The sequence below is a fragment of the Lutzomyia longipalpis genome, chromosome 2 (assembly GCF_024334085.1).
Source record: "Lutzomyia longipalpis isolate SR_M1_2022 chromosome 2, ASM2433408v1".
NCBI lineage: Eukaryota > Metazoa > Arthropoda > Insecta > Diptera > Psychodidae > Lutzomyia > Lutzomyia longipalpis.
The window spans coordinates 19,717,017-19,731,806 of record NC_074708.1 but is presented as its reverse complement, the minus strand read 5'-3'; the positions used below and the strand labels follow the sequence as shown (position 1 = coordinate 19,731,806).

Below are 14,790 nucleotides of genomic sequence, written 5' to 3'. Positions count from 1 at the left end.
TGAAGTGTAAGAAAATCACTTTTAACCGTTTTTCGTGCGATGCCATCTTGGAATTTTACGATACTGTCTTTGATCACAAAGATAAATTTTTCTCAGGATCTACCGGAAGCAAATGAATGAGGAAATACCAAAGCAGACTTTACTGTATAGAATTTTGAATTTCTATTCTGGGGCTGAGAAAAGTTAAAAAATTGATTAGAATGAATAAACTCCTTTTTGTTCTGACTTTAACAACTATCCAACTGAACCAAATACCCATTACTAATTTCATAGCAGTGATGTACTTGGTACAATAAGTTATAGCAAATTAGATATTTTTCTTTCAATTTTTATAAACAAACATAAACGCTACTTGACAAGATTTTTTTTAAACTATCAAATAAATAAATCGGGGAAATCATCTAAACGGATGGAACCCGTAATAATAAAAAAAAAAAAAAATAAATAAATAAATAACAAAAAGTTTAAAGCAAATAGTTTTGTAGTGTCTGTCGCCAATTTAAAAGGTTTTTCTCAAAGAAAAAACAAATCTCAATGGATTTAAGATACGACAAACATGTAATGTATTATTTTCAGAAGAATCTTCAATATAAATTTTTAATAATTGCATATTTTTTTTTAAAGGAACTTCTATGGAAAATATTAGAGCGTGAAGTGGGTGCAAACGTACCGAAATATTTAAAGATCCTTCTTGAACATGAGGCTTTCAATGCCTTTGCCCTGCTCGCAGCAATGCCTAATGATATCAAGGAAAAACTTGAGAATACAGCTAAACAGGATTTTGGTGAATTTGATGAAATGCACCAAATGGAATTGCTGAAGAAATGCAAAAATAACGAAATAATGACTTTTAAGCTAAGAGAAGGCGATGTCGTCCTCCTATCGTTAATGAAAACTTCTATTCTTAGAAAGGGTGTAAACAACATGAATGAACTTTTACATGCCGAAAAGAAAAAGAGAAAGAGGCATATACTAAAGGATAGTCCTGCCGAAGAGAAAAATCCAGGAGAGTTTTCAATTCCCAAAAAGAAACCAAATGTGCCATTTGATCAACATGGTATCAATGCCGATCTTGAGGAATATGGACAAAAAATTGTTAGAATGGCCAATGGATGGATTGTGAATTCATTCACTTGCAATAAAAAAGAAATCTTCTTTATCAAAGAAGAAGACATAAAGTTTGTTGTAACAAACACAGCAATATCAACTAGCATACGTTGTCGTGTTTGCCATCATGATGTAAAAATTGTCACAGATAGCTCCGAAGGAAGACCAGTTAAATTTATCATATCCAACTTTTCACGGCATTGCAAATCACACGAAATGCGACAAATTTTACGACCTCGATTAAAAAATCCCGAATCGACAGAAATGGATACTGTGAATTACTATCAAATTCAAGAGGAATTGAACATTAAAGAGGAGTCGATTGATGGTGGTGATAGTGAGTGAAAGCTTTGGTGTTGTTATAAATTTAATTTTTTTTAGACCGTAAATTGGATTGGATCTATATCTTGTAAGAAGTTAATTAAGAAATAAATTAGAGATTAAAAAAAAGTATTTTGTATGCTTATAGAAAGAAAATTCAACATAATTTCTAGCATTTCTATCGTTTTCTAGACGTTTATCGATTTATGATTTTTTATCAGACATGAATGATATAAAAATTCCTGAAAATCTTGAAATTCCTGAATGTCTCGTTAATTAGAGAGCATTTTGATAAGAGATAATTTTTTCCTCATCTCAGGTGGAATATAGACAGTATTTTATGCATTTTATGTTTATAATTAAATAATCGGTACGTTTTCAGTATTTAGTAGTGATATTTAGGGAAACGTAATATAGCAAGGACGGTCAGTCGGGATGCCACGCATTTCAATGTCGGTTTAAGTTGTGTGTTTTGTTTTGGGATTGGCACCGGCAATTTTCATATTTTCTCAGGTAATTCCCAGAAAACTATATATAGGATTTATTTTATTCTTATATTATGTATAACAAATTAAATGTATCAAGCGTTTTGTCAATCTTATTAACCCCTATATGATAAAATAGCGAAGTATTGCTCATAAAACGGGTTGGGCTCTAATCACTGTCTCTTAGGATTTTCAGCATTATGGACACGTCAGGAGGACAATCAAAGATGAAGCTAAATCTGGAAAAGCAAGAGCATCTCGTAAAGTTGGCCATTCTAACGATAGCAGCGATTTTGTGTAAGTTTTAGTTTGGATTTAGTTTAAGGTTATAAGTACGTATACAAGAAAGGTGGTTGAGAGTTGGTTACATATTCTATTGTGTTGCAGCTTTTGCCACACGGCTGTTTTCTGTGCTTCGATTTGAGAGCATCATCCACGAATTTGATCCATACTTCAACTATCGCACAACACGCTTCCTAGCTGAGCAAGGGTTCTACAGTTTTCACAATTGGTTCGATGATCGGGCATGGTATCCGCTGGGAAGAATTATCGGAGGAACCATCTATCCTGGTTTAATGATAACATCAGCTTTCCTCTATAGGATAATGTGGCTCCTTAATATTACCATTGATATTCGCAACGTTTGCGTCTTCTTAGCACCTTTCTTTTCGTCTCTCACCACCATTGTCACCTATTTACTGACCAAAGAAATTCATGTAAGTTACTCATAGCAACATACCCAAAAAATTGAGGATAATGAATATTTCTTTTGCAGAGTACGGGAGCAGGGCTTGTGGCTGCTGCAATGATTTCCATTGTACCCGGATATATTTCTCGTTCTGTAGCTGGATCATACGATAATGAAGGCATTGCAATCTTTTGCATGCTCCTTACGTACTACATGTGGATCAAAGCTGTGAAAACTGGTGCAATTTTTTGGAGTACTCTCGCTGCTCTTGCCTACTTCTACATGGTATCCTCCTGGGGTGGTTACGTCTTCCTCATTAACCTCATCCCCCTGCACGTGCTTGCCCTCATGATTACCGGACGTTTTTCACATCGCATCTACATTGCATACAGCATTGTTTATTGCGTTGGAACCATCCTCTCCATGCAGGTTTCCTTTGTTGGTTTTCAACCTGTTCAAAGTTCCGAGCATATGCTGGCACTTGGTGTCTTTGGACTCTGCCAAATTCATGCTTGTGTGGACTTTTTGCGTTCCAAAATGTCCCATGAACACTTCGATATACTCTTCAAAGCTCTCCTTGGCTTCCTCCTTGGCGCTTCCCTATTTGTTGGTATAATACTCTCCATCACGGGAAAAGTTTCACCATGGACTGGACGGTTTTACTCTCTTCTCGATCCGAGCTATGCTAAGAATCACATTCCAATTATTGCATCTGTGTCTGAGCATCAACCCACATCATGGGCCTCCTTCTACTTTGACCTACAAATTTTGGTCTTTCTCTTCCCTGCTGGACTCTATTTGTGCTTCACAAAGCTCACTGATGCCAACATCTTCATTATCCTCTACGGAGTCACAAGCATATACTTTGCTGTAAGTAGCATTAATTATATAAAAGCGATACAAAATCCACAGAATGATTTACACCATACTAAATTTTTTTTCAGGGAGTTATGGTGCGTCTCATGTTGGTTCTTGCACCAGTAATGTGCGTTCTCTCGGGTATTACAGTATCACACCTGATGGCCAAGTACATCAGGAGTGTCGATAGTACGCAGACAAAGGTTCAAGATCCAAAAAAGGCGAAAAAATTCGAACAACAATCAACGGTTTCCAGTGAAACTGCTATTGCATTTGTATTTGTCCTGTCTTTCCTGCTCATCACCTACACGTTCCATTGTACATGGGTGACATCGGAAGCATACTCATCCCCCAGCATTGTTCTTGGGGCTCGTTCACATGACGGAGGACGCATAATTTTCGATGATTTCCGAGAAGCTTACTACTGGCTGCAGATGAATACTCCCGAGGTAAGATTGCTTTGATATTTAATTTCTTGTAAAATTAACGGATCCTTTATCAATATGAGTGATGATAAAATATATCTTGAGTAGCTCTTGAGTGAGTTTTTTGCGATAGAGTTTCAATAATTCTCGAAAAAAATTCCTCAGAAAAAGAATTACTATGACCAAAAACACTTTGATCTCTGATACCACCTAATCAGACGTAGAGAAGGTCATTCACATAAGAGACAAATACAGTATGTACGGTAGATAACTCTTTTATGTGTGAGAACTGCTCCGCGTATGAATAATAGACGAAAAATAGTAAATTTTTCAAATAAATTCATTAAAATGACGTTATCTGTTGATTTCAGGATGCAAAAATAATGTCATGGTGGGATTATGGATACCAAATAACAGCAATGGCTAACAGGACGATACTCGTGGATAACAATACGTGGAATAATACCCACATCTCACGAGTCGGTCAGGCAATGGCATCCACAGAGGAGAAGGCGTATGAAATTATGCGAGAACTGGATGTATCTTACGTATTGGTCATCTTTGGTGGTCTCACGGGCTACTCATCGGATGATATTAACAAATTGTGGACAAGGAAGGCTCTCCGACGCTCCTCAATTGCCTCATGTACAAAATGTGTTACTATCGCTTTGGGCAAGTTTACACCGAGGGTGGCAAACCACCGGGCTACGATCGGGTTCGAAGTGCAGAAATTGGGAACAAGGACTTTGAATTGGATGTCCTAGAGGAGGCCTATACCACGGAACATTGGCTGGTGCGGATATACAAAGTGAAGGATCTACGGAATCGTGGTGTGTGAAGCAAATACCCAATGAGGTTCCCTTGATTGAGCACATCACAAAAAAAGCATTTCTTCAAACCCAGTGCATTGAAAGTAACGAATTACAATGGCAAATAAAAGTCCAGTCTTTGGTAAATTTTATTTTCTTTCTTTAATCTTAATAATAAGACTTATGATACTTTATTGTTAACCACTTAAGGACCAATGGGATGCTTTCATCCGATAGCTCGTATTTGAAAATGCCTAATTTTGGATAGTTATTTCATGTGGAACTAAAACCTATGCAGGATTATAATATTTTTATGGTCCCTGAATCTTGAGAACACTTTAGGACATCACCAATGACTCACAGAACCAGGAAGGAGGAAAACCCGAAAAGAATGTTATGCACGAGGCATAGTGTAAGTCCCCCGCATGTAACCAAAATTGGCTTTTAAATTATTGTAGGGGATCATTAAAGATTCAAAATAAGCGTGGTCATTTCCCGGAAAAGCGCTGGGAAACCTACGAATTTTCCGGTTTTTGGTGTAACCTATATTGATTTATTTCTCAATTTCTATCAATTGTAGAATATTGCGATTGGTGTCAAATGAAAGCTATATCAATGCTTAATATTATATATTAAAACCATTTTCCAAAATGCACAAGAAGGTGAAAATTCGGAAAGATTTTCCGAACACGCATTTTTCTTTCGCCTCCCATTTCCACAATATTGCATGGGACCACCTGGAACATCCCTCATTTTGTAGCTTTTTTAATCCCCTTTCATTTGGTATAGCACTTGCTGGGGAAATCTGCTGGGAAAACTGTTTTTTTTTTTAGTGATTTTCAATGTTGGAAAAACTCACTATTCGAAGGCTGCAATGTTATACCGGAGCTCACACCGACTTAGCCGATTTAACAATGCAATACAATGTTATACAATGTTATGACATTGTATAACATTGCAGCCTTCGAATAGTGAGTTTTTCCAACATTGAAAATCACTAAAAAAAAAAACAGTTTTCCCAGCAGATTTCCCCAGCAAGTGCTATACCAAATGAAAGGGGATAAAAAAAGCTACAAAATGAGGGATGTTCCAGGTGGTCCCATGCAATATTGTGGAAATGGGAGGCGAAAGAAAAATGCGTGTTCGGAAAATCTTTCCGAATTTTCACCTTCTTGTGCATTTTGGAAAATGGTTTTAATATATAATATTAAGCATTGATATAGCTTTCATTTGACACCAATCGCAATATTCTACAATTGATAGAAATTGAGAAATAAATCAATATAGGTTACACCAAAAACCGGAAAATTCGTAGGTTTCCCAGCGCTTTTCCGGGAAATGACCACGCTTATTTTGAATCTTTAATGATCCCCTACAATAATTTAAAAGCCAATTTTGGTTACATGCGGGGGACTTACACTGAACCTCGTGCATAACGTTCTTTCACAGTTCGGAATTTTGCCAAAAATGTCTTATTTGAGCTCAAGAAAAAAATCCAAAAATTCATTTGATATCACCCGATGGAATCCTTACGGTCATTATCCTTTTACTGCCGAAATAAAAGTATCATCTTCACGGAAAGAAACGACAGAAATCACAAAAATATTGAATTTCTGAGGCTTTTGTGCAGTAGGTTTCTATAGTGGATGTGAGTTTAAAAGAAACGCAACTTTTTCCCAAAGCTTTCGGCATTAACCACGCCTTCCTCAGTGGTAAGTTTGTCAATTATTTGAACCCTTGTCAACAATTATTCATTGCTCCTCTTGCATTTTACATCGGTAGGGAAAGTTTTCACTAGATTTTTCTCAATTTTCCTTCTTTTCTTTCTCTCTCTCTCTGGAGCTAAATGCACAGTAACCATTCAAAAAGACTTATCTGCTTGACCACATGCATTTACCTCTTGATAGCGTTTTTACACCATCATGATTATGCGGTTGTGAAATTATATTTCCCTCGTTAAATGGATCAAAGATTCTCCGGATGATCCTACTCTTCATATGAAGTCTGATATGAGCTTTGTGGATGCAACAAAAGTAAAAGAAATAAAATTCAGAGAAATTTTCTACTGTAAAATGTACCATTTATTATTTTATTATTTTTATCTTCTCCTTTAAATATTGCAAATAAAACTTGTCAACCCTTTTTTTAGCCATCAAGTTCTTTTTTCCTTCATATGATGAAAGATGAAGATATTTTTCCTGTGATTTATACAAATTACATTATTTATGTGGAATGATTTTTTTTCTCAATTGCTTTATCATTTTTATCTATTGTATAAAGCTACAAAGATGATTTTTTTCTTCTGTGAGATTTTTTTTTCTATTTTTCTACAATTTTCATTTGCCTACACACTTATCAATATAAGGTATAGAGATATCGGAATAATCTTGATATAAATGTTTCTTTGATGTATTTTAATGTGCGGCATTTTGTAATTTCTTAAATGCACAATAATTTACCTAATGGCAGTCATTGGACATTAATTTTTTTTAGAAGAGGTAAAAACTTTTTCTTTGATATATTAAAATTTTACGCCATTACTTGTTTTTTTTTGTCTAATTACTTTACCATTCTCTCCGTCGATACATTACAATTAAAATTTATTCGAGCTGTGATTCTTCAAGAAACAGCTCTTGTGTATTTAATAGTTTACCTTCTTCATTTAAATTCAACGCGCAGACACATTTTTTTTACTATGCATACATCCAAATTAAGATGCCTCAGGAATATTTACATTTTTAATTACAATATTTACAATCTTTAAAGCAATATTGCAATATTCCGGAATTAAGTCGTAACATATCTCAATGTTTAGTTTAACATTCCTGAATGATTCTATTATCATAAGTTAAAAAAAAAATGAGGGATGATCAGATCATGCAATTTTTGAAATAATAATCAGTTAAATGTCTATAAAATAAAACCTTTCAATCTTTATTAAAAATTTCACTAATATATAAAAACAAATCTCATGTATTAATGTCCAAAATATTTGAATAAAATCTCAATTTAATCATGCTAAAACCCTTGTTCAAGACTATTGTTTCCTATAATATAAAATCCAGATAAAATGTAAGCATTTCCAAGGCATCTTGTAGACACGACTACAAGTTATTTTACTTTTATATTATGTATATCAAATACAAATTCATATTAATTATAGGTAGGTACTACAATTTGCGATAATTATTAATTTCCTTTAACATTTTTTTTTTGTTTCTAAGGTAGTAAAAATGTATAATTTGTAGTTATAAATTAATAATTATAATGAATAAACTTACAATCAGTCTCTAGTAGAGAGTCCATACTTTTTTTTAGTTATCTAAAATTTACACAAAGAAATTTGTATTTAAATTATAAATAAATTTATTCATTAAAATTATTTAACTAATATATTACATACTTGCAATTTTCTTTTTCTTTTTGTTTTTTTTTTTAATTAACTAAAAACAAACATGAACTACCACATATAACCTTTTCTCAATCATTTATCTCATTCAAAAGGATAAAAAAAAAATAAAATAAAATTACATCCATCTTACGCTTGTGTTAATCATTTCGTTCTATTATCATATAAATACAATTATTTATTATTTTATTTTCTATTAATAACACAAAAATAATAAAAAAAAATACTGAATTAGATAAAAGTGTGTAAAATTTTTTATGTATGTATAAATGTTGATTATTTTGTTTAAAAAATTTTGAGACTCATTTTTCATGCTCACGCAAGTGAAGGTAAAAACATCTATTCTTTAGAATGTTGATTTATCTCAATTTAGTGCATTCCTCACTTCATTTTTTCTTATTGATGGAGCTTTAGAGAGAAAATAGAAGAAAGAACATAAATTTGTTCTTAGATTATACACAATTTTTCTTTTCTTCTTAAATTTCCAGTCAATTTCCATTACAAACCCGTTCGTGCATAGATGACTGTTTCCACGCGTTCAGTGTGTATCCTCCCAGGGGATCTTTTGAAAACCTATCAGGAAAAATGTTTTAGTGTAATAAAATCAATTTTTTTTAAACAGAAAACAAGAGGGAAAATGAGTGAAAACTTACAGTTGATGAAATTGCCTGAGTCTGTGGTAGAGCTATTTGATTCATTCCAATAATCATGCCATTTGGAAGAACATTATTTCGTGCATTCGATGTGATCATTATATTCTTCGCTTCCAAATTGGGTAATTCCTCATACCCAGAATCTGAGGAATTATCACTAAATTTATTGCCGAGATTCTCCGTGGCACTCAAGATCTTTTCAAGAGTCTTCACTTTACTTGGTATCTTTGATTCATTGCACAGCTTCACGATATTCTTCACGAAGTTGTAATCTTTACCTTTTGTCAACTTCCCCGGTTCTCGTATTTTACTCAGGGCATTTGCACTCGCGGGAAGGGTTGAGCAACTCAATTGGCGAAACTTTGCCTCTTCCGTGGGTTTTGTTTGCCCCAAATTTGTCGTGAGTGTGGCAAATTCCATGAGATTTGGTCTCAATTTTGAGAATAAATGATGCTTCTTGAGCGCACTCAAACTTCCAGGCACCTTCTTTGGGGAAGTCACTGCAGTTATTTGTTCAGCCTGGTGATCAGTGCAAATTTGCATTGCAGTCTCATTGACAATGATAGATGAGAGATCTTTGTTCTCAAATACAGGCCCACAGCACATTTGTACTTTAGCCCATGTCCCATCTTCTTGAATTTCATTGAGAATACCCACCATTTTTGTCTTCTGATTCTGCATTGGGAAATATTTTTTCCGCAATAATGTTCTCCGTCCGATATTTGCCACCTTGTATCCAATGGTGAATTCATTTGTAACGAAATTCTTGAGATTATCGAAACTCCCCATGGCTGCCTTCTTACGTGCCTTCACGGTTTCCTCCCCATCACTTCCGTAGGATAATGGGCTCGATGGTGAAGAAATATCATCAGATGACCCATGGCTCCCGTTTCCATTTACCCTCTCCCCATTCGTAGTCTTTTTCTTTTTGTTCTTCTTGAAGATCTTACAAAATCTCTGAGCAGTCCCCATCCGTTGTGTACTCTCCCCACCATTTGTCTTTGTATCTTTGACCTTTAGCTCCTTCTGCTGCTGAAGCGACTCTTCCTTGCGTTTCTTGAATTTTGTCATTGATTTGAGACCCGGACCAACACGTGCATCCACCACATGACCCCAGTGACGTTCACTTCCTGGTGGAAGGCGCTTGAATCTCTTCACAAGAAGTACACATGCATTGCAGATTTCTCCCTTTCGTGGAGCAGTCAATTGGAAGCACTCAATAAAATCTGTCTCGTACTTCTTTGAGTCCGTGAATCGAGAGCTGAAAATGAATTTTTATTTTAATTTCGTAACAGAAAATAAATAAAAAATTTTGATGCAAGGGAAGTCAGGGGTTTTTTTTAAGCATAAAAATCAAGAGTTTTTCGTTGATTAGTCATCTGTCTGTAGTGAGTAATCATAATTAATATTTTATTATCTAATTATATTTTTTTAATCCTTGATTGAAATTATTGTAATAAAAAAGGTAATTTACGTAGATGCATTTACATAAAATCATACACCACAGTAGGTATATAAAGTGCAATGAAACACGGGACCTTGAAAAGAAACTTCTAAAGAATCAACAAAATCAACATAAAATGAGTTCGAAAGGCATAAAAGGGTAATCTAGAGGTATTATTGCAAGAATTTTTTACCTGCTTGATTTGGCTTTGCAGATGCAGCATCCTTGTGTTGAACGGTAGACTTTTGGTTTGTGGAATGAAAACATCTTTCAGACTTGCTCAATGCAGCGCTAATTGACAACACACAGTGTGACAAGGACAAGGACAAATCACCACTATTAAATCTCACTAACTTTCAATGTTGTAGAAAAAAAAGTAAACTTGTTTTATGCAATTCTACTTGTTCTACGTCAATGATCGACACTGTTTGAGATTCTTTTTTTTTAAGAATATTATCACTACTTTGATAGTGAATGTATGTGTGTGTGTTTGTTAGCAATTTGTTGTTTGCAATGAGCTTTAAAATATGTCAATACTTCTTCTCTTATCACTGAATTTTCTTTGTAATTTCTCCTTGAAAATAAAACTCTAAATGCTCCAACTGCAAGATGCACGTTTAAAGGCTACAAATGTCCTCTATTTTCTTGATGAGTTTGTTGCACGATTGTATTTATAGATTGTCCATTCCTTAATGCATGCCTTAGGATACGTCCATCCAAAAGTGGTGATTGTGTTGCAGGCAAACGTGCCAGATATTCAAGCAAATGACTCGTCGATGGGTACCCGTGACGGTAGCGTCTTCTTCTATTTCTTGAAGAACTCCCTCCAACAATATACAGCTGTAAAAAGAAAGAACAAAAAGTTCAAATATAATAAAATTCATTCAAAATATTATTTTACAATAATTTTGAAACACCCTATTTTTTCACTTCCTTATGGAGAGATCAATTAAATATGATATTGGGTGAAAAGATCATGTATGCTATTACCTCAAACATATCGAGGGCTATGAAAATAAACCAAAAATAGAGTATAATCTCCACTAATCCGTAAAATATAATCCACATTATGATAATTTCTTCCTATTAATGTTTTTTTTTTGTAAACGAAAAATATTGAAAAACTCAACTAGACAAAACAATTTGTCGTCACTCAGTAATTCACTCAAAATCACACCACAAATACGTGATAAAGAAGAAAATGAAATGCAATCTCTCTTTGTTAGTTTCCTCTTTTTTTCCTAATTCAATTCTATTTGACCACTGTTGCAAGATCTTAGTTAAAATAGATTATAAAAATAAATAGACTATGAAAGAAATTTGTGGGTGAGAGCTGTGTTAGGTAAAGAAATAACCAAGTAAAATTCCTCCGCGGACGATACACCACAAACTTCAAAGACAGACTGATCTCTCAAGCTTCAATACAACACAAAATAGTGTTGTCTCGTGAAATTTTCTCCTTATTTTTTTTTATGCAGTAAAAAAAGCCACGAGAGTGGGATTTAACTCACCCATAATATTATATAGAGAAGGAGACAACAAACCACGCATTTTTAATTAATTTAATGTACACTTATTGGAGATTTTTACTTATAATACTGATTGCACGACTTGTGGAAAATTATCCAGACACCCCCAATTAACCTCCAAAACTCAACGTGACCCTTGTGTTGCGTCCTTCCACCAAGGATCCACGTGGCGAGAGAAAACAAAACATGAAGCATTTCTCTCCTTTTCACACTTGCTACGTACAAACATCTCTATTCTGTTGGCTATACAAAATGGATTGGAGTGAGACAGCCACAACTTTGCCTAGTACATAGTAGAAGGTAGTATATATTAAACAGGCAGGCAGTATCAAAGCAGGGGAAAAGCAGGTCATTGATCTGACGTCACGAAGCGCGCTAGAATAGCCGAATGTTGAGCATTTTTATTATGCTCAATCTACAACACCACTACGATAGCGGCCGGCTATTTTGACATAAACAGGCGGCGGCCAAACATACGCCGTTTACCTTTAACTGCGATACGGTGTGTTTGTATCTCTCAGGAACATAATTAAACCCCTCTCTTTCTCTTTCTTAGCTTTAATATTTGTTAATGTATTTTCAAACAATATTAAAAAAAATATATTTTGAATTTTCTTTAAAATGAAAGTCAATAGGAAATTGTTGTCAAAAAAAAACACACATTGCAATTTTTATTGGCTATTTAGCGCAATTGCTGATTCAGATAGCATAACACATTATTTTTTATAAATTGACATAAATAAAAAATATTTCTTTTGAAATTTTAAATTAAAAATATTTTGGACATGATTAATTTATGGAGTAGTGTGTAAACATACTTTTTGTTAATAAAATTAAAGTCTTTTGACCACAAAAGTTGTAACTAGATCAGCGCTCTATAACGTTACCGTTTTAGACTGTTTAATACTTTTTTTCCCTAGTAAGTCGGGCTTTATTATTTTAAAGTCCGACAGAAGTTTTCTTAAAGAATAAACTGTGTGACCAATGTGTTAATACATGAATGACCAAGTGAATGTTTCGGACACTTAGGACAAGGTACATGACTCATACACATCGTTAGTTACTCAGAAGACACGAGTTCAAGGAGTCGCCTACCTGCGAATTTTTCTTGACTCTACCTACACAAAAGACACTTTTCAAGATAATACGACCCCGGGTAATGGGGTAAGTTTAAATTGTCCAAAAGGTCTTGCCAGACGAAATGTCCGAAGAAATCCTTGTTTACGACTTTTCCTGATTTGACTTTACCAAATGAATACCGGCTAAAAAAATTTGTTTGAGCCATGCCATGTGCATCTCATGGCATACCAAATGTCGCAGTGAGCCACGCTAGGTAGAGAGAGCTCAAGTGGGGGAGATACGAGCGGGAGACTCAATGAGTTTTGGCGGTGTTGCCTCGCTGCTGTTTTTGCGTCTCGCTTGTCTCGTGAAATCACAATGAAGCGGTCAATAACACAGAGAATGTGTCCTTCTCAATCTGCGTCTCGCTCTCGCGGCGGTGATTTTGCAAATTGGAAGTTTTCTCCCAAAAAGAAAAAAAAAAAAACAAAACTTTGCATCTGCTTCTTCATGCGGCCATTCTCTCTGCCGAAGAGGCACACACGCACAGACGAGTGAGCAAAAGGCGCAAGAGAGGGTCTCAAAATGGCTCACAAGAGAGAAGATGAAGGTGTTTCAGTGGCGAGACGACTAATTTTCTACATGGTCGAAAAAGAGAGAATTTTCGCGACTGGCAAAAATAGAAAGTATAATCCATTTTTTTTAAATTTTATTTTAGCGTCTCGACATTGAATGGATGTGAAGAGAGAAAAAAAATGATTTTTTGGACCATTCTCATGGGATGCATTAGGGCATCATGAAATGAGTTTTGGTGGTAAACTTTGGGGCAATATTTTAATGTTACTAGGAAAATTTGATATTCTTTTATCAATAAATTCTGGAACTTGTAATATTCAGCCATGATTGACAGGACGCAAACAAAGCGCATCTGAGAAACGTAAAAAGGCGTCCCCTTCAGATAGGCCCCGATTTGGATGCGAACAAGTGAAGAAAACAAAGACCCAAATGGCTAGGGGATGAGACATTTGCAATGCAACATAAGGATAGAATTTAAGTAGAGAACAAAAATATTCTGCCAATAGAGCAATTTTATACATCCCTTATCGAATTATTGGGGAAAAGTGCCACATTTCTGCAGATGATGGCCACAGAATTGCACTTTACGTTTCCACCACATCACACGCCCGGAACCTTTTTGCATTTAGACAGTATCGGTGGTGCCAATTCGCATAAAATACACTTTTTTAGAGCCAATGCTATGACCTTAATTTGCCACCGTGATAGGACAAGTGTGCAAATTTTGCAAGTACACCCCGCTTTTCTTGGGTTCATGCTCAAACTTTCAGGGAAATGTTGGCTTGCAGACTCTGAGCAACAAAAGACGCTCTTTTAAAATTAACTTTTCACACATAAATTCAAAGTAATACCTTGTGACAATTTCCAATATCAACTCCTTGGTCACTTGGTGCACGATTTACACGAATTTAATGGTAAATTAAGCAAACTACCACGGGAAAAATCCACTTAATTTTTCAAACACTCAGTAGACAACACCGTCCATAAACTCGGTTACAAAGATGGCGGATGGGCAAAATTATCTGTATATTATTGGAATTATAATTTTTTTATTTATTCATTGATAGTGTAAGCTGTATTTATGATAAATCTTTTTAATTTTTCTAATGAATATTGCACTACGTCTACGCGTAGATATGAATTTATTTGTGAACTAAGAAAGAAATACGACAGTATTGTTTGTACTTCCGGGAAGCGGCTTTTTGTGACAGCTAAACAGCTGATTGTCAAAATCTATTTACATCTGTCAGCTGTTACACTGATATTTTTTAGAACAAACGTTATTTTATATAAATATTTTGATTCTTTGACTCTTTTTTGTTATAGAAATTGTACAGAAGAAAGAACCAATAAAAGATTTAGTTCTATAAAATGAATAAGTGAATTAACTTTGATAAAATGTACTTTGTCAAATGGCCAAAATGATA

General features: G+C 34.7%; 2 protein-coding genes across 3 annotated transcripts; one reads left to right on the top strand and one right to left on the bottom strand.

The window, feature by feature from the left end:
- The first annotated feature begins 1,817 nt into the window (after positions 1 to 1,817).
- LOC129789334 (dolichyl-diphosphooligosaccharide--protein glycosyltransferase subunit STT3A) lies at positions 1,818 to 4,840 on the top strand. Its single transcript, XM_055826112.1, is given in 7 exon segments — positions 1,818 to 1,941; positions 2,101 to 2,210; positions 2,301 to 2,629; positions 2,689 to 3,471; positions 3,546 to 3,908; positions 4,256 to 4,484; positions 4,487 to 4,840. Coding segments are annotated over 6 exon segments (2,037 nt in total). The 5' UTR covers positions 1,818 to 1,941; positions 2,101 to 2,113; the 3' UTR covers positions 4,723 to 4,840.
- Positions 4,841 to 8,231: 3,391 nt separating this feature from the next.
- On the bottom strand, positions 8,232 to 14,375 carry LOC129789378 (uncharacterized). 2 transcript variants are annotated; one of them, XM_055826170.1, is made up of 5 exons: positions 11,190 to 14,375; positions 10,393 to 11,039; positions 8,756 to 10,016; positions 8,609 to 8,675; positions 8,232 to 8,510 (listed from the first exon to the last, which is right to left on the bottom strand). In XM_055826170.1, the coding sequence occupies exons 2-5, from the start codon at positions 10,464 to 10,466 to the stop codon at positions 8,467 to 8,469; spliced, it is 1,446 nt and encodes a 481-aa protein (XP_055682145.1). In that variant the 5' UTR covers positions 10,467 to 11,039; positions 11,190 to 14,375; the 3' UTR covers positions 8,232 to 8,466. The 2 variants fall into 2 exon arrangements, with proteins under 2 accessions (XP_055682145.1, XP_055682144.1); XM_055826169.1 differs by having other exon boundaries at positions 14,215 to 14,375.
- Positions 14,376 to 14,790: the final 415 nt, after the last annotated feature.

What these genes read in the sequence shown, in the direction of transcription:
- LOC129789378 (XM_055826170.1), bottom strand. Translation starts at nt 10,466, where the DNA reads ATGTTTTCATTCCACAAACCAAAAGTCTACCGTTCAACACAAGGATGC. An exon ending in TGCAAAGCCAAATCAAGCAG is followed by an intron (nt 10,017 to 10,392) that starts GTAAAAAATTCT and finishes ATTCATTTTCAG; the next exon opens with CTCTCGATTCACGGACTCAA. An exon ending in AGTCATCTATGCACGAACGG is followed by an intron (nt 8,511 to 8,608) that starts GTTTGTAATGGA and finishes TTCTCTCTAAAG; the next exon opens with CTCCATCAATAAGAAAAAAT.